Source organism: Erpetoichthys calabaricus, chromosome 17, assembly GCF_900747795.2.
Source record: "Erpetoichthys calabaricus chromosome 17, fErpCal1.3, whole genome shotgun sequence".
Taxonomy (NCBI): Eukaryota; Metazoa; Chordata; class Cladistia; order Polypteriformes; family Polypteridae; genus Erpetoichthys; species Erpetoichthys calabaricus.
In genome coordinates, this window is record NC_041410.2 from 80591877 (window position 1) to 80617743 (window position 25867).

General features: G+C 37.2%; 2 protein-coding genes across 6 annotated transcripts in view; both read right to left on the bottom strand.

Moving 5' to 3' along the window:
• Nucleotides 1-23161, bottom strand: part of wdr76 (WD repeat domain 76) — a 41859-nt gene extending 18698 nt beyond the window's left edge. The window contains exons 1-10 of one of the 2 annotated variants that reach the window (XM_051920900.1): nt 22944-23161; nt 7108-7386; nt 6925-7017; nt 6766-6827; nt 6135-6264; nt 5443-5532; nt 5275-5315; nt 5039-5192; nt 4789-4953; nt 2373-2488 (exon numbers count right to left, since the gene is read on the bottom strand). In XM_051920900.1, coding sequence (XP_051776860.1) covers nt 2373-2488; nt 4789-4953; nt 5039-5192; nt 5275-5315; nt 5443-5532; nt 6135-6264; nt 6766-6827; nt 6925-7017; nt 7108-7386; nt 22944-22982 — 1169 coding nt within the window. In that variant the 5' untranslated portion in view covers nt 22983-23161. Of the gene's footprint in view, nt 1-2372; nt 2489-4788; nt 4954-5038; nt 5193-5274; nt 5316-5442; nt 5533-6134; nt 6265-6765; nt 6828-6924; nt 7018-7107; nt 7387-16302; nt 16890-22943 lie in introns of those variants that run through there. The other variant, XM_028823360.2, reaches the window with a different exon arrangement.
• Nucleotides 23162-24957: 1796 nt separating this feature from the next.
• blm (BLM RecQ like helicase) overlaps nt 24958-25867 on the bottom strand; it is a 38970-nt gene continuing 38060 nt past the window's right edge. For all 4 annotated transcript variants that reach the window (XM_051920871.1, XM_028823121.2, XM_028823122.2 and 1 more), the window contains exon 22: nt 24958-25835. In XM_051920871.1, the coding sequence (XP_051776831.1) occupies nt 25643-25835 (193 nt within the window). In that variant the 3' untranslated portion in view covers nt 24958-25642. The remainder of the gene's footprint in view (nt 25836-25867) is intronic.

A 25867-nucleotide genomic window follows, 5' to 3' on the forward strand; every position in this document is an offset into this window, starting at 1 on the left:
CCAGTATTACTGTCAGAGGAGATTAAAGGCATATTACCGACGCGCACGCCTGTATTACCGCCAGAGAAAATTAAAGGTATATTACGGACGTACAAGACTGTATTACTGTCACAGAAAATTAAAGACACACAATACACGGCGGCAGCCCACGAAGAACGGTCAGCTCAGCAAGTAAACATCAACAAAAGAAAGGCTGAAAGAAAGAAAAATACGACCAACAAAAAGAATGAGGTCAAAGTCCCTTGCCATTTAATATAGACTGTTCCTACTAATGTTTATGCACTACTGTCCTAGCGCCCGTTATTGTAATGGCCTAAATGACTAGTATAAAATAATTTCTCAACTGAGACCCTCCACCTGCATCCTTGACCCAATACCAACAAGTTTTTTCAAAGAAGTATTTGTCATTATGCAGCTTAATGACCACCTCAATAAACATGCTATTCTTGATAAGTTTCAGTCAGGTTTTAGAACAAATCACAGTACAGAAACTGCACTCGTTAAAGTAGTAAGTGACTTGCGGTTAAATGCAGACAGAGGCCGTTTATCTGTTCTCATCCTCCTAGATCTGAGTGCCGCGTTTGATACCATTGATCACAATACTCTTAGAAATCGCCTTAGTCAGTGGGTGGGCCTCTCTGGCAGTGTCTTAAATTGGTTTGAATCCTACCTGGCAGGTAGAAAATTCTTCGTTAATTGTGGTAATTATACTTCTATGACACATGATATTTTATATGGTGTTCCACAAGGCTCTATCCTGAGTCCGCTGCTCTTTTTGATTTACATGCTTCCGTTAGGTCAGATTATCTCGGGGCATAATGTGAGCTACCACAGCTATGCCGATGACACACAGCTATATTTATCAATAGCACCTGACGACCCCGACTCTGTTGATTCATTGACACAATGTCTTACTTTGTTTCTGAATGGATGAGTAGTAATTTTCTTTAACTAAATAAAGAGAAAACTGAAATTTTAGTGATTGGCAATAATGGATATAATGAGGTTATTAGAAATAAACTTGATGCATTAGGATTAAAAATCAAGAATGAGGTAAAGAATTTAGGGGTAACTTGACTGTGACCTGAATTTTAAATCACACATTAATCAGATCACTACGACAGCATTTTTTCACTTAAGAAATATAGCAAAAGTTAGACTTCTTATATCATTGAAAGATGCTAAGAAATTAAGTTCACGCGTTTGTTTTCAGTTGACTAGATTATTGTAAAGCACTCCTCTCAGGACTACCCAAAAAAGACAAATCGTTTGCAACTAGTGCAAAATGCAGCTGCTAGAATCTTAACTAGGAAAAGAAAATGCAAGCACATTTCTCCAGTTTTGATGTCACTACATTGGTTACCTGTGTCATTCAGAATTGACTTTAAAATACTGCTTATGGTTTATTAAGCCTTATATAATTTTGCTCCATCTTATACTTCAGAATGTCTGACACCTTACACTCCAAATCGTAACCTTAGATCTTCAAATGAGTGTCTGCTTAGAATTCTAAGAGCTAAACAAGTGGTGAGGCGGCCTTCTGCTGTTGTGCACCTAAAATCTGGAATAGCTTGCCAATAGGAATTCGTCAGGCTAATACAGTGGTGCACTTTAAAACACTGCTGAAAACACATTAATTTAACATGGCTTTCTCATAACTTCATTTTAGTTTAATCCTGACGCTCTGTATATTCAATTAATCATCATTATTATTCATGGTGGCTCCAAAATTCGTAGTAACCCCTACTCTCTCTTCTGTTCTTTTTCCGGTTTTCTGTGGTGGCGATCTGCGCCACCACCACCTGATCAAAGGACCGTGATGTCCCTCCATTGATGGATGTCCACGTGAACATCATCATCAAGTCCTTCCATGAGAACCCTGAATGCAAGGAGGACTGATTGAAGTCATTTATGTTAGGTAGAATGCCTACAGGGGGCTGGGCAGTCTCATGGCCTGGAACCCCTGCCGATTTTATTTTTTCTCCAGCCATCTGGAATTTGTGTTCTCTTATTTTGTCTTTTTTTTTTCCCCTCTTTCTTCATCATGTAAAACACTTTGAGCTACATTATTTGTATGAAAATGTGCTATATAAATAAATGCTGTTGTTGTTATAACTGCAGTGGTTGGCTATAAATAAAACAAATGGTGAAATACAAGAAATGAACTGCTGAAAACAGCAATGACTTTTTACCTAAGAAAAACAGAAAGATACTAGCAATTAACCACATCACCATATATACTAAACAAATAAACAATACATTTAAATGGACAAGGTATCTGCCAAAATGTGTTGGGAGTATTTCTGAAGGTGAACAACAGTGAAGCAACGAATTTAAAAAACACATCTATGATAAAACTGAAAATGTTTTACCTTTGCGTCCTCCGGTCTACAACTGACACCGTAGCTTGCCATTTACTAATCAACAGTGTTGAACCATCTTCAGAGAGGAAATCAAAGCTGGACAAGCTATCCTCAGACCTGTACACCTGAAACGGTGTAAAGGACATGCTGCTAAAATACAGTACTTTTATCATACTCCCAATCCCATCCCCTCACCCCATATTAACGTTTTTCTTTGGTAATGGCCAAATGATACTTTTCACCCCACTGTTTTTGTGCCTCTTCTTCTATAAGCAATATGAACATTCCATACAACCTGAAACTTAGTTTTATTTTTTTCAAACCTAAATTACTCTGGAGTCGGTTTTCCCATTTCTCTATCTATTGATAACTTACCTAAAGCATAATATTTGAACACTGTGTTTTACTTTTAAACCCTCATCAATTGGTGCAGCACAAGGATATGCCACTAGGCTATCTGTCTTAGTTATTCAAGTAACTAACTAACTAAATAAATTAGAGTAGACAATTCCAACAATGTTGGCGGGGGGGGGCGGTTATAAGTTAGTTGTATATGTATCTAATTGCACATTTTTGTTGATATTATGTGAAGTGCAATGTTAACCAATGAATATGCTGTTACTGGGGTGGACTTCTGGGTCACATGTGAACAAGTTTTGTTTTATTATAAAAGTACTTGCTAAAGTTGTTTCTTTAACAATATCTTATTTAAAAAAATATGAGTTTTGTATGTTGTGAGTATACAAGTGGATGACTTGTAACAGCTGAAATGGATTTTGTGGACAGCATCTGTTTTATACCTTTTCGTATTAAAGTAATAATAAAGTCAATTTAGGTAAGAAGCATTTTTACGGCACAAATGAAAATAGATGGTGTGAACAGCACCACAGAGAAAGTTGATTGAGACAACTTTGGTTCTGGAAAAACTCTCTCATTAGCGGAACGGGTTCATTTCTGCAAAAGGCAAGAGAAAATCCTTGAAGAGATGGTATATTTTTTTTATTGGCTAGTGATTTTGCGAAAGGGTATGGCTGGCCTTAATGAAGATACTGTTGGTGGTCATCTTCCTTGGAATGTAAAGCATGGCTCGGCAAAACTCTCTGATTAAGGAACATCAATGTATGGTAATATGGATGTAAATTTAAAGGTTTTTTTTTTTTTTTACTTAAACTCACTGTATTATTAGTGTAATAGTGGTGTATTTGTTAATTGTATTGTATGGTAATTCGTGTGTGGGAGGGTGAAGGTGCAGCACAGGATATTGTGAATAGATGATATATTGCAGTTAATATTTTGTGTATTTACAATAAGTTCATTTCTATTCTTCTATTTTCTTTTGTTGGTATGTTTTGTACTTCTTACTGTGGCTAGTAGTAATGGTCACTTGGTTGCCGGGAAATTAGCAGGAAGTGATTCCACTCTGTTGAGCCTTGACCTGCAATTGCTCTGTCCTGGACACTACCCTGCATCCAGCCCTGCAAGCAGGTCTTTCAACTTGCAGGGAACACTCAGGGGTTGGTGGCAGAATTAGAACTCGAGCCACTGCACACCAAAAAAAATAAAATAAAATAAAATAAAAAATAAAAATAATACACTGTTCCACTCCATTCAGACTAGTATGGCGCTGCACTCTGGTCCTAATCTGGAATCCTGAGGTAGTTCATCAACGTGCTGTATCAATGCATGCTCCCAGCTTATCTCAAAATTACTTCAAAGACAACATCCATCTTCAATGTCACTCCAGTTTACTATTCTACACTGGCTACTACAAGTCCAGCAAGTTTTTTTCTAAGGTTGTTGTGGCAAAAACACTGCAGTTGTTACTAAGCAAAGAATCTGTTCAGTCATACACTTTGAAGAATATCATTAAAATGAAACAGATTTTCAACAGTCTGGAAAGCTTATGGTGCACGGACACACGTTTGTTGGTTCTGCTCACTACATACAGGTAGGGTTAGCAATATCCTATGGGTTGTTCATTAGTGTATTTTTTGTTATACATACATTTTTATATTAAACACTTAAGTGCACATATTTTGATATTAAAAGGGAGAGCAAACTGACAAATCAGATTGTACAGGTACTGTATAAAGGGAAACTTTTTATAAACTTTTTCCTGCCTTGCACCCTGTGTTGGCTGGGATTGGCTCCAGCAGACTCCTGTGACCCTGTAGTAAGTATATGGGATGGACAATGAATGGATGGATGTATAAAGGGAGTGATGTAGCAATGAGGTAACTCAGTTGTCTACTGACATATCCTAATGCAACATTCTAAAGAAACCTATGGCAAGTTTTTTGTTTCATGTTTTAATATGTATATTTAAATTCTGTGAAAGCTCCTCACAAGTGTTATAACACTTCAAAGTACTGACACAAACCTTGGTCCCTAATAACAGTGGATCTTGCTGTACTTTAGCACTTACCTCATCAAAAACAGAACTTTGGACATCAGCACATCGGATGGTGCCATCATAGCTCAGGGAGATCAACTGGGCAGGGTGTCCAGGAGAGAACTGCAAGGAACTAACTGAGCGACTATGTGGCTCAAACATGTATATGTTCTTTTCTTCATTGCTAGAACTGCCATTCTAAATAAATGAGCATTTAAGAGGTTAAAAATGTACATCTAACTGTAACTGTAAGCAATTAAAGTAACAGTTGTATAAAACTCACCACATTCCACAGGCCTACGTGACCTAATTTGTCTCCAGCGGCCACTAATATACGACCAACACATGGGTGGACTGCAACAGAGAGTATGCGACTCTGGACTACTTTAGCCACCAGATCATTACAGATACTCATACTGCTAAGCCGTTCTTTGTACCTTTATAAGTAAGGAAGAAATACAAATTACAAAGTATGAAGATGAAACCAGAAGAATGACAATTTAGAAAATAATTTCTTACTTCTTTAAGCAGGTTTGTTGCTCCTGCAACCTTTTAACAGGCTTAAAAAAGAAAGAAAAAAAAAAGTGACTCATAACACATGCATAAATAAACAAGTTGCCAAACAAATGAGAAAAGTAACTGCCACTCACTCCCATTTCCACAAATGCATCAAGTCACCTCACTCACCTCACACCATGATTCAATAACATCAGCTGGCAAGCATCCAATTTCTACGTTTATAGGTACAAGTGGGAGAGGTCCAGGGGGTTTCATAGGCTGGAAGGATAGAGACAATATATCCCAATATAACCAACTGCAGAATTGTAATCATTTGCAAATTTGTGACTAGTTTGCCAGGTAGAATTCTTATGACAGTTCAAGATGCACGCCTTCTAATTATTTAGATACAACATCTATTACAACAAATATTCCATTTGAACTCATTCCCATACTGACATTACTCATTCATCCGCCTATTAATATACCCAACCAGTTAAAAGCTATGAAAAACCAGTAAATATTACTGCAGGACTGGATACAAGAGGGAAGTACATAAATCCAGGAAGGGTGTCAGTCTATCACAAGGTACACTTGTTCATTAACCTAATATGCACATCTTCTGGATGTGGAAGGAAATTCCGAGACTCCAGGGAAAAACACATTTAATAAGATACACTGTTAGCAATATTGTTAATACTGTTAGGATTTTCTAAATGTTTGTAAATCAATTAATATGACCAATGACAAAAAAGGTTTAAAAACCTTAAAGTATTTACTCACTGTTGATCAAGGATAACCTGAATCAACAGATGCCAATTCAAACACTGTCCCAAGATGAATAGAAAACTGGAGCACATAACATTCACACTATGGCTTACATTTTCCTCAAGGTTTGTCTGTGGCTTAGGTGGTGGTTCTGGCAGGCTGTTACCATCTGGGTCTAACTTTAGTAGCCTCATAGACCTTCGAGGAGGTACCTTTTTGGTAGGAGTCTTTACAACTTTCTTGCTGTGCAAAGCCCAAACAAAAAAAAAAAAAAGAATAAAAACAAAACAATGTAATTCTTTTAGACAGATGTTACTACAAATAGTAACCAAATTGTCAAATATCAAATAAAACAAAATATATGGATTGTACGTTTAATTCACCTGACATTTTTGTGCTATTGTAAATATCATCTTGTTTTTTTTCTTTTGCATTAACACACAAGTGATGGAGCTTATGTTTGGCTTATTGCACGCTAAATCTTAGGCCTGCACAATTTATAGTGTATTAAATGTGAGCATCTGAACTTATTTAACTGTTATTGTAAAGGCAAGAACTTTGTTACTTGAATCGCAACATTTCTGTGGAGTATATCTACAGATATTTCACAACAGCCTGAAGCAAACAAACCCAAATGATTGGAAGGTACATAAAGATGTGCCAAAAGTCTAATAGAACTAGGCCTTAAATCAGTTTTTTAGACCAAAAAAAAAAAATTACTATAATTAACTTTCCCTTCCTTACCTTTTAAGTGCAGAAATGCTCAGTGATTTTTTTGCACCCAGTGTTTGCAGAGCTCTTTTTGCCTGATAGAGAAGAAATGATTTGTTTAAGGGTTAAGAGTTAGAGCAACCTAAAAAGTTAGGAGTCTAGAGAAAAAGTTCTAGATAAGGCATCTCTTACCTGAGGAAGGTTAAGAGCAGAGAAGAAGGCTTGGTTCTGGCGGATATTCTCCAGACGTTTCAGCTCATATTCTGAGAGCTCACCTTGTCCAGGCTGCAAGGGAAATATTGGGCATACTTTAAAACTCTCTGTGGGGGAAAAAAAGTCACTCAATGGTAAAAGAGTAAATAGCACCCTACTTACGTAATCATTATACACTGGCACTGTATCACTATCCGAGTCAGTACTACTCTCTGAATTCCTGCTGAGACACTTCTTGGGAGACGCATGTTGTTTCAAACAACGCCGCTTACTGGACGGTCTCTGTTCTTCTGAACTACCATAATCAGTGGATACATATACATCAACTAGACGTTTTGGGGGCAGACGTGGGCGTCGGGGAGAGACGGTAATCTTCTTTTCTTTAATACGATCTGACCGGCGATGTACTGGAGAAGTCTTGCTTTGCACCGGAGTCTGTTCCTAAAATTCAAAGTTTGTGACTCAGAACATTACACAGTAGAAAAATAAACAATGCTCAAAGATACCCCTAACAACCCATTTATTTCTCTTGCACGGTGACCAGAGTACAAATAACTAATGATACTGTAATGGAAAAGGATTCAAATCTCAAAATGCTGGGTAGAGTATATGCCCAGTTTGCTAATTGCATGGAACATGTAAACCCTAGTATATGAGCCATTTATTACTTAGAAGAAAATAAGAATGAGAAAATGCTAAGTATGAGGGATGTTTAAAAAGTTTCTCCACTTTTTCTTAATTCTACTTATTAAGAATTTCAAAAACAAATTGCATCACCTTGTACATAGTCACCTTCGTATGCAATGCAATTTTCCCAGCATTGTAACAACTTTTTAATGCCCAATTACTACTCCTCCCGCCTTTAGCGTTTCCAACGAAAATATAAAAGTCTGGAAACTTTTTGAACATCCCTCGTATAAACAGGCATACATGTTTGACTATGCACTAATAAATGTGCATACATTCTATGTGAGGTTCTATTACAACCCAAATAAGCTAATTTGAAAATGGAATACAGTGGAACCTCGAGATACGAGTTTAATTCGTTCCAGCACTGAGCTCGTGTAGCGAATTTCTCGTATCTAGAACAAACTTCCCCATTGAAAATAATGGTAAGCCAGTTAACCCATTCCGCACCCCAAAAATATTAACATAAAAATCAATTTTCCTAACAAATAACACTGATAAATAATATATACTGTAGTCTACCTTTAATAAATAACACTGGTAAATAATATAACTGATTATTAAAAGAATCAAAACAGGTGTCCAAAGTGCCGTAGAGCATTCAATAAATCTTTAAATAAATACAGTAATCCTTAACACAGTTGTGAAGTGGAGGTTTAAAATACACAAGAATAACAATCCTTTAACACGAGGTTAAAACATCAACAGGAAGCAGTCTTTAAAAAACAGATGACAATCCCCGGTGCTTCTTCTCTGTTAGTGTCAGCGTCTCACCTGCTTCTCCCATGCAGGCTCTGCAACAGGCGAGACACTCTTAATGCAGCTGACCTTCTCTACACCACCCTGCTTCAGCTGTTTGGCTCGCCTGTTCAGCTCACTGTTCAGCTACACGCGAGCCTGCACTCGCTCGCTCTCCCGCACCGACTTTCTCCTACTACTACTGCTGCTGCTGCTGCTTCCTGCCTGCCTGCCACCTCCGTTCTCTCTCCTCTCTTTTCTTTTACTTCTTCTCCCCCTTAACCGGCTCGCGCTTCTCTATATATGCGGGGAGGACATGGCAGCTGCAGCCCATTAGCCACAGGAACAATGATGGATGTGGGCAGTTTCCCACCTGTGCACTTAGGTGAGAAACACCCACACTGCAGATCGTACTGCGGCTCGCTACAGCTACCACACCCCCTCGCTAAGCCGCGAGCTATACCCATAGCCTGGCTCGTGGCTCGTTACGCGACCCAATGCTCGTATTTAGATCTGAATTTTTCGCTCATGCTTTCCTCGTATCTTGAATTTCTCGTATACAGAGGTGTTCGTATCTTAAGGTTTCACTGTATTCTAATTATCTCTTGTCATTCTGACTACAGACTTCTCCAGATTATGATCTGCCTTGAAGTTGGTAAGGCATGGCAGTCAAACAGTTTCAAACCATACATACAAAACTTGCTGACTGAACTAAAGTTTGCCATTGAGAAATAACCTTATTGTATACAAAGTAACTAAAGTTTAACATGACAAAGCCAAGATTGAAGAAGAAACCTTGTTTCTTGTTGCCTTTGTGATTTGTTCTTTTAAAATTTTTCACGAAACAAACTTTATTAGTAATTTCTTTTGCTAAGCATTTGACTCATGCTGAATCCTTCCTAGCCCACTCAGTAGCTGCTTGATTGTGGGAACCTGGAAAAGACGTAGCTACACTTAGTTACTCAGAATAGACTATAGAGGGTTGCCAGTTATTCTACAAACCAATTCCTGAATTTATTTGAACCAGTATCTTTATTAAATATTCTTTTATTTTATTTATTTATTTTTTTAATTAATTTTGACCTTTAGGATGTCAATACAAAAATTCATTACAGGGTTGATTAACATTTTAAAGAAATTTCAAGTCATATATAAAACTAAGTTATTCTGGTATTCCTTTAAAATTTTGCTACTTCTTTCAAAAAGTCTGTTATTTAATTGGTTTCTTACTAATGATCATACAAACGGAGCCAACAGAAAAGTAGCTGCTGTGGTGTTTTTCCAGTGTCTGCACTTATTTATCAGACACAGTTTGAGTATAGTTAATCATGGCTTCTAATTTAGCTTCTCCTGTAATTAAGGGGCATTTCTTACCCTCAATTTGCAGGCAAAAAGAAAATTCAATATGCAATTTGCACTTTCATCTTAGATTACAATACACACAAGTCTCTTTTGTTTGCATGCTTTATATTTCACATTTTTATGGAGCTTGCACTTTAAATTGAATGCAGACAATCTACTACTTAAGTAAAACTGTAACACCCTCTGTCTGTTTTTTTGAAACTTCCAGCTTCATCTTATGTTATTTATCAATTTTGGACAACAAGAATAAAATCTTATCTGCTACCAATCAGGCAAAATATGGCAAATTTTCACAAAATTTTGCATGTGGATTGCCATTGATCAGACTTAAAATGTAGGATATTTGGTGTTTACAAATGTAATCAGTTGGTGGTTTGGGGATTGTCATAAAACCCAAAACCTGTGCATTACTTCCAAATGGGTGACTCACTCTTACTTAAATTTTGCAAGTAAAAATAAAATTGAACCAACTTAAAAAGCTGATTACATGGTGCTTCAAAATGCCATTGGGAAGGGTGGTTATAATGGATGAAGGCAAAAAATAATTTTCCCCAAATCGCTGAGTTGAAGTTAGTGAAATTCTCTATGCGTACTACTGTTGATATAATTTAAAATATAGACTGTAATGGCTTTTAAATGTTCCACCGAAAAATGGAATTTGTAAATTGTGGAGTTTGATGGAACAAAAATAAAACAGTTCAGCCGATGGTACTGAATTTGTTTATTGTTTAGGTTTGACCCCTACTTACAGTGACGGTTTATTTCATTTCATTGACTCAATGCAAATGGGTTGGGGGGTTTATGTTGGAGTTTGTACTACCTGTATAAGCAAATCAACACTACTGCATACAAAGAGTAAAAGCCCTAATTCGGGGTGTTCATAAGAAATCTAATGATTTATTTCATGAGGAAGAAGTAAACAATAAACAAGAATCCTAGTGTCATATCTGAAGTATTAAAATTTGTGCTCAATTTAAATGTTTAAGGTCTAAATATTCTTGATTGTAATAGTAATTTGTCATTTTTCACTTTTTGATAGATATACATAGAGGAGTAGAATCCTCCTAAATGATCAAAAACCAAAAATAACATTATTTGTATAATCAATTAACTTGATGAAGACTTCAACAATACCCCATGCTCCTATGCTTGGACTTTGTAAGTTTTACCCTTATGGGAGTGGCTCTTAGTGGGCTAGGATCATCTGTAATGAATCAAATATCAGAAGTATTATATTCGGGATCAGCAACAATGAAACATATTAAAATGACTCTTCATATGTCTATATTACTAAGTTTTGTGAAAAGGAATAACTTTGACCGTTCGTATGTCATCAGGGGGTAAACTCCTGGGGTTGGATGATATGGCATGCAAAACTTCAAGCCCTTCTGATAAGTTTTGCTAAATACTCCCATTGGTTTACTCTTTATCATAAGGGTGTATTTTCCTGCACAAAATACAGTTAAAGAATTACCTAAAAATGTTTTTTTCTGATATAGAAGGTCAAAAATAGAGGGAACCCCTAAAAAGTTTGATGTCTTGCATAACAAGACATCATGAAGAGTTGAACGGTATATAGATTTCAAAACATTCATAAGTAATTCCTATGAATGCTAAATTTCAGAACTTGTTCTTGGGTAATGATTCATTCATGAAATAAAGGAGCGAGAATTGGGTAATTGTTCAGACCAAACTCAAAAGAATCAGTAAATGACGTATGCCAGTGCAGACAAACAACAGTACATAAAAGTGTGCACTAAAGTAAAGTTGAAGGAAAAATGTTGTAAGAAATTAACATTTTTATAAGGTGTCCTTTTTGTTGAATGCAAAATGGGACATAAACATTAGTTTTAATATTGTTTATATACCGAGTTTAACACAATTCCAATGATGAACTGTAAAAAAAAAAAAAAAAATAATACATTGAAATATAAATGTGCTGTTAACTTGATTATATTTCTATGAAGAACAAGAGAATCATCAGAGAGAGTTTTTGTTTGTCAATACTGATACACAGTCAAATATTATTTGTAGGAGATTATGTTCCTGAAAAAAAACAAAAATGGTGGATGCTGAAGCATTGATCCTATGGGGAAAATGAGGTTACGTTCCGGTGGTCAGCGTTCAATGTACACCTTTACCATCCGTTACTACAGACACAATTTTATATACCAAAAATCAACTAAACTGATCACAACTTGGTAAAACACTATAATTAGTATTACAATTCATTGCCATAGTTGAAATTTAATAGTTATCTGAAAAACTGCAAATCATTAAATCACATCTCCAAAGCAGACACCTTTAGACCTGAGCACATGTGGCCGAAAACAGAGGAAGGGAATGATTCGAAAACTGTTCTGGCTCACATGGATAGCACTCATTGATGGAGACACTGGCTATGGACCTGTCCCATGCACCCTGACGACACTGCTATCATGGGCTGCATCAGGAGTGGGCAGGAGGAGGAGTATAGGAACCTAATCAAGGACTTTGTTAAATGGTGCGACTCAAACCACCTACAACTGAACACCAGAAAAACCAAGGAGCTGGTGGTGGATTTTAGGAGGCCCAGGGCCCTCATGGACCCCGTGAGGGTGACAGTGTGCAGACCTATAAATACCTGGGAGTGCTGCTGGATGAGAAATTGAACTGGACTGCCAATACTGATGCTCTGTGCAAGAGAGCACAGAGCCGACTATACTTCCTTAGAAGGCAGGCGTCTTTCAACATCTGCAATAAGATGCTGCAGATGTTCTATCAGACGGTTGTGACAAGCGCCCTCTTCCACACGGTGGTGTGCTGGGAAGGTAGCATAAAGAAGAAGGACGCCTCACGCCTGGAAAAACTGGTGAGGAAGGCAGTCTCTATTGTAGACATGGAGCTGGACAGTTTGACATCCGTGGTAGAGCAACAGGCACTGAGCAGGCTCCTGTCAATCATGGAGAATTCACTGAACAGTGTCATCTCCAGACAGAGGAGCAGCTTCAGCGACAGACTGCCGTCAATGTCCTGCTCCACTGACAGATTGAGGAGATCGTTCGTCCCCCACACTATGTGACTCTTCAATTCCACTCTGGGGTAAACGTTAACATTATACAAAGTCTGTTATACCTGCATTTTTATCACTCTTTAATTTAACATTGTTTTTTATCAATATGCTTCTGCTGGAGTATGTGAATTTCCCCTTGGGATTAATGAAGTATCTATCTATCTATCTATGGTGAAGGTGGTGGGCAAGGTCAGAGAATCAGTAATGATCCATCCGTAGTCTCACATATGGAAAACTTAAGTCTATAGATAGAGAAGTTTAATTGCCTTCTTGATGCTCTGCTAGAGGCTGCGAGTGACTGATCGGAGAACCTCACTAAACCACCCAATTGGCATTAGCGACTGATAATGTATACAAAAGGCAGGGCCTTAATCAGTGTGAGCTTATGATCCATACTTACTAGGAATTCCTCAATTGTGAAGAACAATCACAAGCCCAGTCCCTATCACGAATGAGATTCACTGACTTACACACACCTCTCTGCACCAAGGAAATGCATATTAATTTATTCATTTCAGCATGTGTTCAACCTCTAAATTTAAGAGCATCACACACATTATTGCTCAGTCTCATGTGTTGGTGTTCAATGACACATCTCTCAGAAGATGGCGAGTGTTGTAAAATGGGTTAAACTTTTATAACACTGGACGAGCTAATCCGCAGATAGCTGTAGTTTGGCCTCTCTTATGCACACATACTGTATTAAAAATCAACCAGTACTGCTTAAACAAAAGATGCTGATAACAGGACATCAAGCAGGACACACACGCACTTTAGCACTCTCATTAAGCTTCACTGCATCAATTTGTATGATTTACTGAAAAGAGTCGTTCAAAAAGAACAAATCGTTTGAGAGTCACTCATCAGTAGCTTGGATTGTGGTTGAGGTGTGATGGGAGACCAACACAGAAATAGCTGTTTTTTAAGTAATGCATGATATCTACTTTTATAAAATTTCATATTCACATTATTGTTCATGCAATTTAAAGGATAGGTTTAGTTTCAAGAATTTAATTGTGGGGGACCAAAACCACAAGCTTGCATTAATCCAAAATTGTTGAGTAGATGCTCATGAAATTGTGCATGTATATTACAGTTAACTCATCTTAACATTGAGTTTATGGAGTTTCAAAAATTTAAACATAAAAATGGGTTCAGCAGAAGGAACACCAGAAAAGACGGTAGATTTGCCAAGCTCGTGTGCTGTATCAGGGTTTCAATTATTTAGCAAGGTACCCAACTTTATTAATTTGGTATTAAACATTTATTTGTGAAACCCCAGTAAACCAGGAAATACAAAGAATGGTCTCAACAACAAGGAGTTGCTACAATTATGGAATCCAATCACACACAAAAACAAATTCTCAAGTCACGACAGCAGAGACATTGATAGAGAGGTACTGTGGAATTCAGTTTATCTTAAGTTCAGTCCTGAGTGCCCAATGCAGTTGCAGGTTTTTGTTCAAACCAGTTTCTCAATCAGTCAGTCATTGTTACCTTTAAATGATCTCATAACTTAATTAGCTAACACATTTCTTTAGAAATGTAATAGTACCAGAATTAAACTTAGTGGAAATTAACACATTATTTTTCCTGTATATTTCAAAGCCTACTTTATTTTGTTATTTCACTTTTTCTGTGGAATTTGCTTTCTTAACTGGGTCTGAATACGGACAATTAACAATAAATAGTACTGACACCTACCAACACAAATGACTCTGAAAAGGAGAAACTACTCGACTGTTACACACCTATGTGCTTATCTTCTTATAGAATATGCTACCGTGGCTGTGTGTTTGTCTGTCCAGGATTTTAAATCACCTGTAGCTCGCAAACCGTTTGACCTATTGACCTGACATTTGGTACACATATACTACGTGACGTCTACTGTCAGCTTTGGGGGTGATGGTTTTTATTACTCTTTTAATTTTTATTTTATTGTACAATCAACTCTCAGCAGCAGGTTCTGCCGTGAGGCACATGCATACGGCTAAATCATTCTTAAGGCAGATTGAAGACTTAAGTGCCAGCTTAAGTGAAAAATTAAGAAAAAACTTACTAAGTAATTGCAACACAAACACTGACTTAATCAGTTTTAACATGAAAAGATGCCAACAGAAGAAGGCAAGAAGGGGCCGCTAGAGTGGAGAAAAGAAGAGTTGCTCAGAAAGCAGCATGCGCATCAACCTCTGAGCAAACGAATGCTAAAACGAACAGAGAAAGAGGATGAAAACAATAAGTCAAGTGTATTCAACTGCATGTTATTGTGCAGTCTGCCATTACTGGTTGGTATATAATTCTCTAAATAACAAGAACATTAAAAAATATATTTAAAAGGAAAAATAATTAATTCTTACCATCCAACACATGAAAATTCCTGTTTCTTTTTCAGTACAATTATGGACATAAATCAGTTTGTAATTTCTGCATAGATACAAAAAACTATAAACTGTGAAATAACGCATGGCTCAATTAAGGCAGAAATCCTTAAGTGACGAGATGGGTTGGGGAAAAAAAAAACCCTGTGAACCACTGGTATAAATGATGAATGGGCTAGTCTTCAGCCAGTAATGACAAAGGGGTCAACATTGAGAAAAAATATATATTTTCATACTTTAACCCATTATACAAATAGTAGTTGTGCTACCCGAGTAGAAATCCAAGTTATCAACGTAGACATCAGCATGTTCAGCATTAACATTTGTAGTGCAACATCTATGTAATACATGTAGTAATAAAATGCACTGCATTTTTCGTTCCAACAGATCTCTTGACACTACAATTAGCACTGCTTTTGCAAATGGTATGTAACGGAGACAATTCAACCAGTTGGACACACAGATGCACATTTTATTTAGATGGATAATAAATTTCTGCAAGTAGACTCGATCTAGAAGTTACTCTTTGCGGAACGTATCCAGCATTCATGTTTGAAATGCACCATCTATTGTAATATTTTGTTTAATGCATGCACTAATAAAATGCTTTGCATTATAACAGGTGGTACACCAGAAACAGTAGCACTGCTGTTATTTATTAATTTCTCTTCTTTTACAACCAGACGCCCACACAGACTGACATTTGTTGGCAGATGGCCGGACAACGCAGCGTACTTTGGCAAATGAAGAGAAAGCATATGCACTAAATTAAAAATAAATAATAAAAAAAATAGCCGAAACATTAATGCATTTCAACATAACAAGGCAACATTTCAGAATTCGGAAATGCAATTACACATTTGAAAATTCCTATATAAGGCCAGTATTATTGCGTCTTTCTGTAGTGGCATAACAAAGATCTAATGCAGTAAGTAGCAGTATACTTAATTAAATCTTAGCTTGAAAGAAACCCCACAACCATCGAAGTCTTCATTGGCATGAGTTTAGAAGCAGGGCATAGACTTTACCGTATACAAGCCCGAATTGTACTTATTACTTAGTTACCAAAACTCGCCGACCCATATTTCCGTGCCCGGGCGCGCAGCATAAACACAAAACAGTGCCGTGAGGAACACATACCTGTAGCTTCTGCAACTTCACAATGAGCCTCGGACTGTTCATTCTCAACAGCAACTCCTTCCTGGCATCTGTCTGCATTCTAAAAATCTGTTACGTCGATGCAACACCAAACCTTCAAACTGCTTGCTAAGCCAGTCGTCACCAAGGCGCCAAAGAAGAGTGTAATCAGGTGACCGCCAAAACCCTTCGAAATGCTAAAGCGTGACCACTTCCGTTTTGCCCACAAAAGACACGCCTCTTCCGTGTCGTTAATCCCACCCATAAATCCGAGCGGAGGAAATTGAAAGCAAAAGGTAGACAAGTAAATCAAGAGTCTAGCTGCAGAATATAGACTAAAGTGTAATACCCGCATTGTGTTTTAGAAGAGGAAGGAGTCGTAGAAAAAGAATAATTTATGATATCCACGTTCAATTCCGCTTTTTACAATTATATACTGTGTTGCGTCTCATTTGACTGTCATTAACACAGTGACAGCAAACTAATGGTCTGATGTTCATATAATACTCTGCATAACATAGTAAACCATAAAACGGGTAAAGAGGAAATGACTGATGCGTGTTGTTTTACACATAATTTAGCGACACAATTCAACACTTTACGGCGGGTGAAGCCTATCGTTTCTGAAATTGGCTTGCGACAGGAAGCATGCCAGGACTGCTGCCAGTCTGAATGAGAATACCCTAATAAAAATCTTAGAGAGCTTTTACAATAGTCACTTAGCGACATCTACCGACCTTTTTATAATATGGCACAATATTTTTTTCAAAATACCGTACGAAAGCGTTGCTACTCATTTACCATGTATTAGGCACTGCAGTGTTCACTACCTGTCAAAATTTGGACACCCAGAAATGTTCATGTTTTTGATTGAAATTGGTACCTTTTAAAAACCAAGATACCATTACGATGATTTCAGATACAGCCAAAATAGCATTAGTGTTGCCTAATTGTTAATTGCTACTTGAAATTACCGATTTATTATTTACCAGTAACGGCGGACTGCACGATAACGTTCAGTGAATAATACACTTGACTTATACATTTCATCCTCTTTCTCTGTACGTTTAGCATTAGTTTGCTCAGAGGTTGATGCGCATGCTGCTTTGTGAGCAGCTCTTCTTTTCTCCATCTTAGTGGCCCACTTCTTCTTTTCTTTCGACGGCATCTTTTCGCGTTAAAACTGATTAAGTCAAGTGTTTGTGTTGCAATTACTTAATACGTTTTCTTTCATTTTTCACGTAAGCTGGCACTTAAGTATTCAATCTGCCTCAAGAATGATTTAAGATATGAAGAGGTAGGGGACGTGACGGCGAAGATGGTAGGGATGAGAACGGCGTCCGAAGGCATGCGCCGCACGGCCGCCCTGCTGGCCTCTGCCGGGAGTTGATTCTACAATAAAATAAAGTAAAAATAAAAAGAGGAATTATCTTGGAGGTCAATCATCACCCCGAAAGCGTATAATAGACGTCACGTAGTAGCCTATATGTGTACCAAATTTCAGGTCAATAGTTCAGAAACGGTTTGCGAGCTACAGGTGATTTAAAATCCTAGACACACAAACGAACAGCCACGGTATCCTATTATATAAGAAGATATTGACAAATGAATGCACATCCCCATTTTCAGCAGCAATTTCTTCAGCATCCTAATGATAAACCCCCTTAGCTTATTATTAATTATGTTTAAATTTCAACTGTTTATTAGAAAAACCTTTGTAAATGAATTAGGGATAGTGCATTCTGAGATGCTGGCCAAAGAGGCTAAGTTTAAAAAAAAATCCATATCTAAAACTGGCAAATAAAAAAATTAAATGATGACTGGAACAAAGAATTTTGGTCCACATTCCAGAGTGATTGTTTTCTGTTTTGTACATGACACTTGTTTCTCATAACTGAGAATTATAAAGCGTTTTGTTTCTTAAACTACAGACACTGATGTACTTATCCTCTTATGGAGTTGTGTATCTGGGCCTTCTCCTTTCCTGGTTAGAAAATGCAAAAACATCAGGATACATTGTAGGAGATGGACTATTAATTCATTCATTTTCTGATCACTTTAATCCAGTTTTAGAACTGGTCCAAGGATATGTCAGCTGTAGTTGGCTTATGGCAGGAACAACCCCAGGATAGTTGCTAATTCACAGAAGATGATAGAATTTAAAATTAATAATTTGATTTAATGCCAAGGTGACGTATTTACAAATATGCTCCCAAAATGTAATAAGACATACATATTTCAATTTTGGGCTTTCACTTAAAAATATTACTTTGCAGAACATACATGGATGAATAAATATATACTGGATGATAAATTGGACTGGACTGTCAATACTGATTCTCTGTGCAAGAGAGGACAGAGCCGGCTATACTTCCTTAGAAGACTGGCGTCCTTCAACATCTGCAATAAGATGCTGCAGATGTTCTATCAGATGGTTGTTGCGAGCGCCCTCTTCTACGCGGTGGTGTGCTGGGGAGGCTGGCAGGCTCTATTGTAGGCATGAAGCTGGACAGTTTGATATCCGTGGCAGAGCAACGGGCGCCGAGCAGACTCCTGTCAATCATGGAGAATCCACTGCATCCACTAAACAGTATCATCTCCAGACAGAGGAGCAGCTTCAGCGACAGACTGCTGTCACTGTCCTGCTCCACTGACAGGCTGAGGAGATCGTTCCTCCCCCACACTATGCGACTCTTCAATTCCACCCGGGGGGGGTATAACGTTAACATTATACAAAGTTATTGTCTATTTTTACCTGCATTGTTATTACTCTTTAATGTAATAGTTTTTTTTTTTTTTATCAGTATGCTGCTGCTGGAGTATGTGAATTTCCCCTTGGGATTAATAAAGTATTTGTCTATCTATCTATCTATAGTTAGGTCCATAAATATTTGGACAGACACAACTTTTTTCTAATTTTCGTTCTGTACATTACCACAATGAATTTTAAATGAAACAACTCAGATGCAGTTGAAGTGCAGACTTTCAGCTTTAATTCAGTGGGGTGAACAAAACGATTGCACAAAAATGTGAGGCAACTAAAGCATTTTTTGAACACAATCCCTTCATTTCAGGGGCTCAAAAGTAATTGGACAATTGACTCAAAGGCTATTTCATGGGCAGGTGTGGGCAAGTCCATCGTTATGTCATTATCAATTAAGCAGATAAAAGGCCTGGAGTTGATTTGAGGTGTGGTGCTTGCATGTGGAAGATTTTGCTGTGAACAGACAACATGCGGTCGTAGGAGCTCTCCATGCAGGTGAAAGAAGCCATCCTTAAGCTGCGAAAACAGAAAAAACCCATCCGAGAAATTGCTACAATATTACGAGTGGCACAATCTACAGTTTGGTACATCCTAAGAAAGAATGCAAGCACTGGTGAACTCAGCAATGCAAAAAGACCTGGACGTCCACGGAAGACAACAGTGGTAGATGATCGCAGAATCATTTCCATGGTGAAGAGAAACCCCTTCACAACAGTCAACCAAGTGAACAACCCTCTCCAGGGGGTAGGCGTATCGATATCCAAGTCTACCATAAAGAGAAGACTACATGAAAGTAAATACAGAGGGTGCACTGCAAGGTGCAAGCCACTCATAAGCCTCAAGAAAAGAAAGGCTAGATTGGACTTTGCTAAAGAACATCTAAAAAAGCCAGCACAGTTCTGGAAAAACATTCTTTGGACAGATGAAACCAAGATCAACCTCTACCAGAATGATGGCAAGAAAAAAGTATGGAGAAGGCGTGGAACAGCTCATTATCCAAAGCATACCACATCATCTGTAAAACATGGTGGAGGCAGTGTGATGGCTTGGGCGTGCATGGCTGCTAGTGGCACTGGGACACTAGTGTTTATTGATGATGTGACACAGGACAGAAGCAGCCGAATGAATTCTGAGGTGTTCAGAGACATACTGTCTGCTCAAATCCAGCTAAATGCAGTCAAATTGATTCATGATACAGATGGACAATGACCCAAAACATACAGCCAAAGCAACCCAGGAGTTTATTAAAGCAAAGAAGTGGAAAATTCTTGAATGGCCAAGTCAGTCACCTGATCTTAACCCAATTGAGCAGGCATTTCACTTGTTGAAGACTAAACTTCAGACAGAAAGGCCCACAAACAAACAGCAACTGAAAGCCGCTGCAGTAAAGGCCTGGCAGAGCATTAAAAAGGAGGAAACCCAACATCAGGTGATGTCCAGGAGTTCAAGACTTCAGGCTGTCATTGCCAGCAAAGGGTTTTCAACCAAGTATTAGAAATGAACATTTGATTTCCAGTTATTTCATTTGTCCAATTACTTTTGAGCCCCTGAAATGAAGGGATTGTGTTCAAAAAATGCTTTAGTTGCCTCACATTTTTATGCAATCGTTTTGTTCACCCCACTGAATTAAAGCTGAAAGTCTGCACTTCAACTGCATCTGAGTTGTTTCATTTAAAATTCATTGTGGTAATGTACAGAACCAAAATTAGAAAAACGTTGTCTCTGTCCAAATATTTATGGACCTAACTGTAGATGTATTAAGAAATACAACCAAACAAATGTTGGGGCCTTAAAACATTATTTACAAGATATAGAGAATACAGTTTTCATCAAGATAGCACAGTTCTAAGTATTGTTGACCCGTTCAAATTTGTAAGCAACTTTCCCTAAATTCAATGTTCTTATATTGCCTTTGCAAAGCAAAATAAATTACAGTATATTGAACAGCATCAGATAACTTCAAAGTGTTATAACTAATTGAATATCCATGCAATACAAAGTGGCCCACAAAGCTGGATCAGTTAGCATTAATAATTATAATGACATAACATAAAAAAAACAAAGTTGGAACAAACACAATGCTGATCCGCTCATCAGTCTCTTAAAGTAACAGTATGTAGTAGAGACAAAAACTTCAGAAATATGAGTATCTGTAAGTAAATACTTCATTATATCAACTGACAATATATGGATTTTTATTCTTCCCAATTAATAAAAAAATGTGCCTGTGATTAGATTCAATAAGTTAAAAAGTCAGCTTGCTCACAACCACTTTGTAGATGGTGTGCCCATTCCTTGAAATTTTGATGGACAAGGCAGTAGATTGTAAACAGGGTTTCTAGTCCATAATTACCCATGGTATAATGATTTTTACCATATTACAGGGCGAACCTCTTACAGAATATTTTGCCACTACTTTACATATGAAAAAGAGAAAACTACTGACTATTAAAAAGTAAAACAAACAGACTACAGTAGGCCTATATGCAATTCTTTACTGAGCACAGCAACTTGCCTATGCCCCACAAATCTTTTGCTCTGTCAATGTACCTACAAATATTGGCATTATATTTATTTTATAAACGACAAAGAGTTTTAGTCCTAATTATTGTTTGTGCTGGCGGTCTAAATGCTCAACGTAGTGCGCGAACTCCCACCTCAATAAGGCCCTTTCGAAGTAAAGGAGCACACCAGGTTATTCTAAATGTTTTGAATTGTGGCATTTTTCCGGCAACTTCACTATGAACGTAAGTGTTCTCCTTAATGAGTAACATTTACTGACTTAGAATCGGCTCTTTACATAGTTAACGGTGTTAACTTAATGGAGCACACCTATATCCGTCTATTTTTATTAGTTACTATTTAATGTATTTTTCTTCGGTACTTTTCTATTTTCGTGACGCAAGACGGAAAATTTACGATTAGACACCTAATAGGAATTTTAAGATTAGGCACCCAAAGGAAGCATTAACATTAGGAACCAATTGGTAACTATTCTCCACCCCGACTAACTTTTAAGGTATTTGTAGTTGGGGTAGGCCAGTCTTTGCGTCACGATAATAGATTTGCGTCATTGAAAAAAAAACAAAAAAAACTAAGTATTAGCTATTGGCGTTATCAAAAAATGTTTACCATTTTGCATTGGACATACCAGATTAGTTTTAAAAACCATATAACTAAAAACGCAGCAATACTAGAAATGCCGAAGTAGGAACCTTTCTATGAATGGAAACATAGTGATCTTTGAAACCATAATACAATTCTTCATCATAAGCGTGGTCCAGGCTACAGTGACTTTGGATTACATCGCCCGATTTGGCTGTAATCTTTGGTGCAACCAAAAGAGGAAGAAATCGCCCCTCGATCTCCACTGCCACAACTCGGAAACCCGAAGATCACATCCAGCACATTCATTCTTACTATATCAGGTACTCTGCACCTGACCCCTTAGCACCCAGCTTATGTACGCTGTACACCGCAACAGCACTGGACCCAACACTTGTTAACATAAATGCATACTGTATTAAGACAGCATCATCTCAACGTGATCCCGTCGATCATCTGTGATATAATCACGTTTATTTTGTTTCGCTTGTTCTCTTTTAGCTGCGGGAACACGAATGAAACGCAAGATGATTGGCTGGAAAGATAAACACTTGCGCAGAATATAGAGTAAGCTCCGATTGGTTGAAATTTTGTTCACGTGATTTAACCCTGCACGATCATGTTGGAATGATTGCCGCGTCTTAGAGTGCGTCAGAAATGGTGACTTAATTTTTCCTGCTGCTATTTTTTGTTACACTTACAAGCTTTCCGAACAGTACTGTAAGTAAGCGAATATGACAGTTGTTCTAAACCGAGGTTGAGGAGTGTTTCATACCTGAGAAGTGCTCCGGCCTGTCATAAGCAAACCTCCCATTCTCCGTGCAGGAGGTAACGCGGTGGTTTCAGCAGATAAGTGATAACGGTGCAGCGTCTTTCCCGAGCACCAAATGATGCCACCCGCACTTGCTTATTACTGCATTAATACATTTCGATAAGTTTTCTTCGTGTATGGTAAACGTAATACAAAATATTTAAACTAGCAAACGTTTAACTGTCATATTCAACGCCACCTTTATCGCAAATAGTCAGAAACGAAACAGGACCATAGGTTTTCGGGGTGTCCTGATAGACACGGCTTTTTGGTACAGTTAGGGTAACGAATTGGGGTGATGTGATATGAAACTTAAGTGGCATCTTATAACATCCACCACCATGTACCCTTTTTCTATACTGTGTCTTACAACCTACTCTAACATACTTTCGCTACAGCCCCTAAGAACGCAACACCTTTACCCTTCCCATAGTTCCTTTTTAGCTATTTACATACATTTCTGATCACACACGATACCTGCAGATTATCTGTGACGAGACGCCGCCAACGGAGCTTTTCAGTTTAACATGTCTAGCGCGGTGAGAATCACTGTTGCTTTATACCTAGAATATAGCAGGCCGTTTTAACATGTAATCCATTTCCTTGGTATTACGTATTATTATTAGCAGTTACAACGCTGTTATCGTCGGTTTTAAATTTGATATCGAGCTTTTGAAGTTTGATATCAAGTTTTAAAAAAACTGACATCGTAAATTTGATATCCGGTTTTTAAAATATGATAAAGCTTTTGAAACTTAATGAGAGTTTAAAATGCATATATGTTAGGATTAAGCTATCAGATTTTAAAAGCGTGATATCAGATGTCTAAGTGCTGATATCAAATTTAAAACTCATGTCTAAGTGCTGATATCAAATTTAAAACTCATGATACAATCAAGTTCAGGTAACTGTGACACTGTCCATCAATTGATTCTACAGTTTTTTTCTCCAGAGTTGGGCATAGCAGGTACCCAATAGAAATGGATGTTAATCAAACTTTACTGGCACAACAACTAAAACAGATGTGTAACCTCCCCTCTACCCACAAAACCCAGATTCTATAGGAGTTCTTGAAGAAGTAAATAATTACTAACATAACGTTCTCAAACCTCCTTAACCCAAATTCAGGGCATGGTGTCAGAAGAATTTCTTGGGAACATTGGGCACAAGGCAGGAACCAACTCTGGTAGGGGCATTGGTACATAACAGCTGCGAGCAGTCACACCCACATGAGACCAGTTTAGAGTTGCCAATTAACTTTGTCTTTGGAGTGTGCAAGGACAACTGTATTACCCAGCAGAAGAAAAACACAATGATCAATTTAATATGTTTACAGGTACTTTATTTTTACGATCATATATTTATGTACTTTAAATGTAAGCGGACACTTTAGAATTTTACCTGGGTCTTTTTCTGGAATTCTCCTGACTCGAGTTATCAGATAGTTATACACCTGATTTTGTGTAATCTCCTTAATTTACCTGATTTTCAAAGACACTTTTATCTAAATCATTTATGTAAATGCAAAATATCAGTAGTCCAGATAATTCTGAAGAAAAAAAAGTCCTCAGAATAACTGGATTTCTGTAATTTGCAGTAGTCTAAGTTAACAAATGTAGGACACCTGTGTCTTATTTTTGATCTGCAGCAGATTATTAATATAGTAAATAACAGCACGTTGGACAACCCTAAGTTCACTCTCTTTTTGCCCTTCATATTGTATTATATATTTAATTTCACAACAACTATTTTGGAGAATATTTCTAGCATGTTTATGTCAATATGCCTTTAACCTTTTATTTACTAACTGGTACTAATTACCTTTCAGCTTATAAAATCATTCATACAGCTGATATTTTTCTTCTTTTCAATAGGCTCTGTAATATGCACTGTAACCGAAAATGTAATTAACTATTAAGGGAATTAATTATCAGTATTTCACATTCTATTAACAAGAGCAGAAATTAACATAACAAATAAAAAGTAGTTTTATTATACAAGTATATTAAAATACAAAAACTAAATTTACAGATTCTGAAAACAGAATAAATACGTAATATACATTTTGCATTTCCCCACATTGAAATATTGTAAAACACATCACTCAAAATATGTCAACTTTAAAATGAAAACAACTTTCATGTCAAAAAGAAGCTATTTCCTGTTTAAAGTTAGTTTTATGCCAAATTATAAGGACGCCAAACTTGTTTTGAGCTCTATGATCTATCCTCAGTTAAGATAGTACACTTTTAAAATGTTTTCTATACATGTGCCCAAAAGCAACTTTACTGGTCTGGGTCTTCTGGAGGACTTCCAATAACATACTGCATCCATCACTCATGATAAGCTGTAAAATGAAAATACCACTAAATATAACTGTCCATAGTACACTAAGAAAAAAGTTGCGCAATTATCAAAAAAAAAAAACAAACACACACAAACAAGATACGACTGAAACAGAAGTACTTGGTAATTGTACATATATTTGTTTGTACACAAGACAAATAATATTTACACATCAAATCAATTTGTTTACAGTCCAACTTTACATGACATTTACAATGAAATTCATATTAATAATGATTTATCATTAATATTTATTAATGTTTATCTGATATTGCACAGTGGATTAGAATCTACATATTATTGTATAGTTTTGCTGTTTAAACAAATGAATAGGATGGAGTTAGAAATGCTCTCTGGTTCTTCTGCGGTTTGGGTGGAGCCATGAAGCCAGGCTTTTTCGTGGCGGACACCCCTGAAGAAAAACTGAAGCCCTGTGAGGAACGTGATCTTGCTTTAAATCCTGCCTTTGAGTTGCTGTATGACGTCTTTGAGTAACTGCTGCTGTAACCACTGCAAAAGAAACGAATAACAAACGCAGTCAC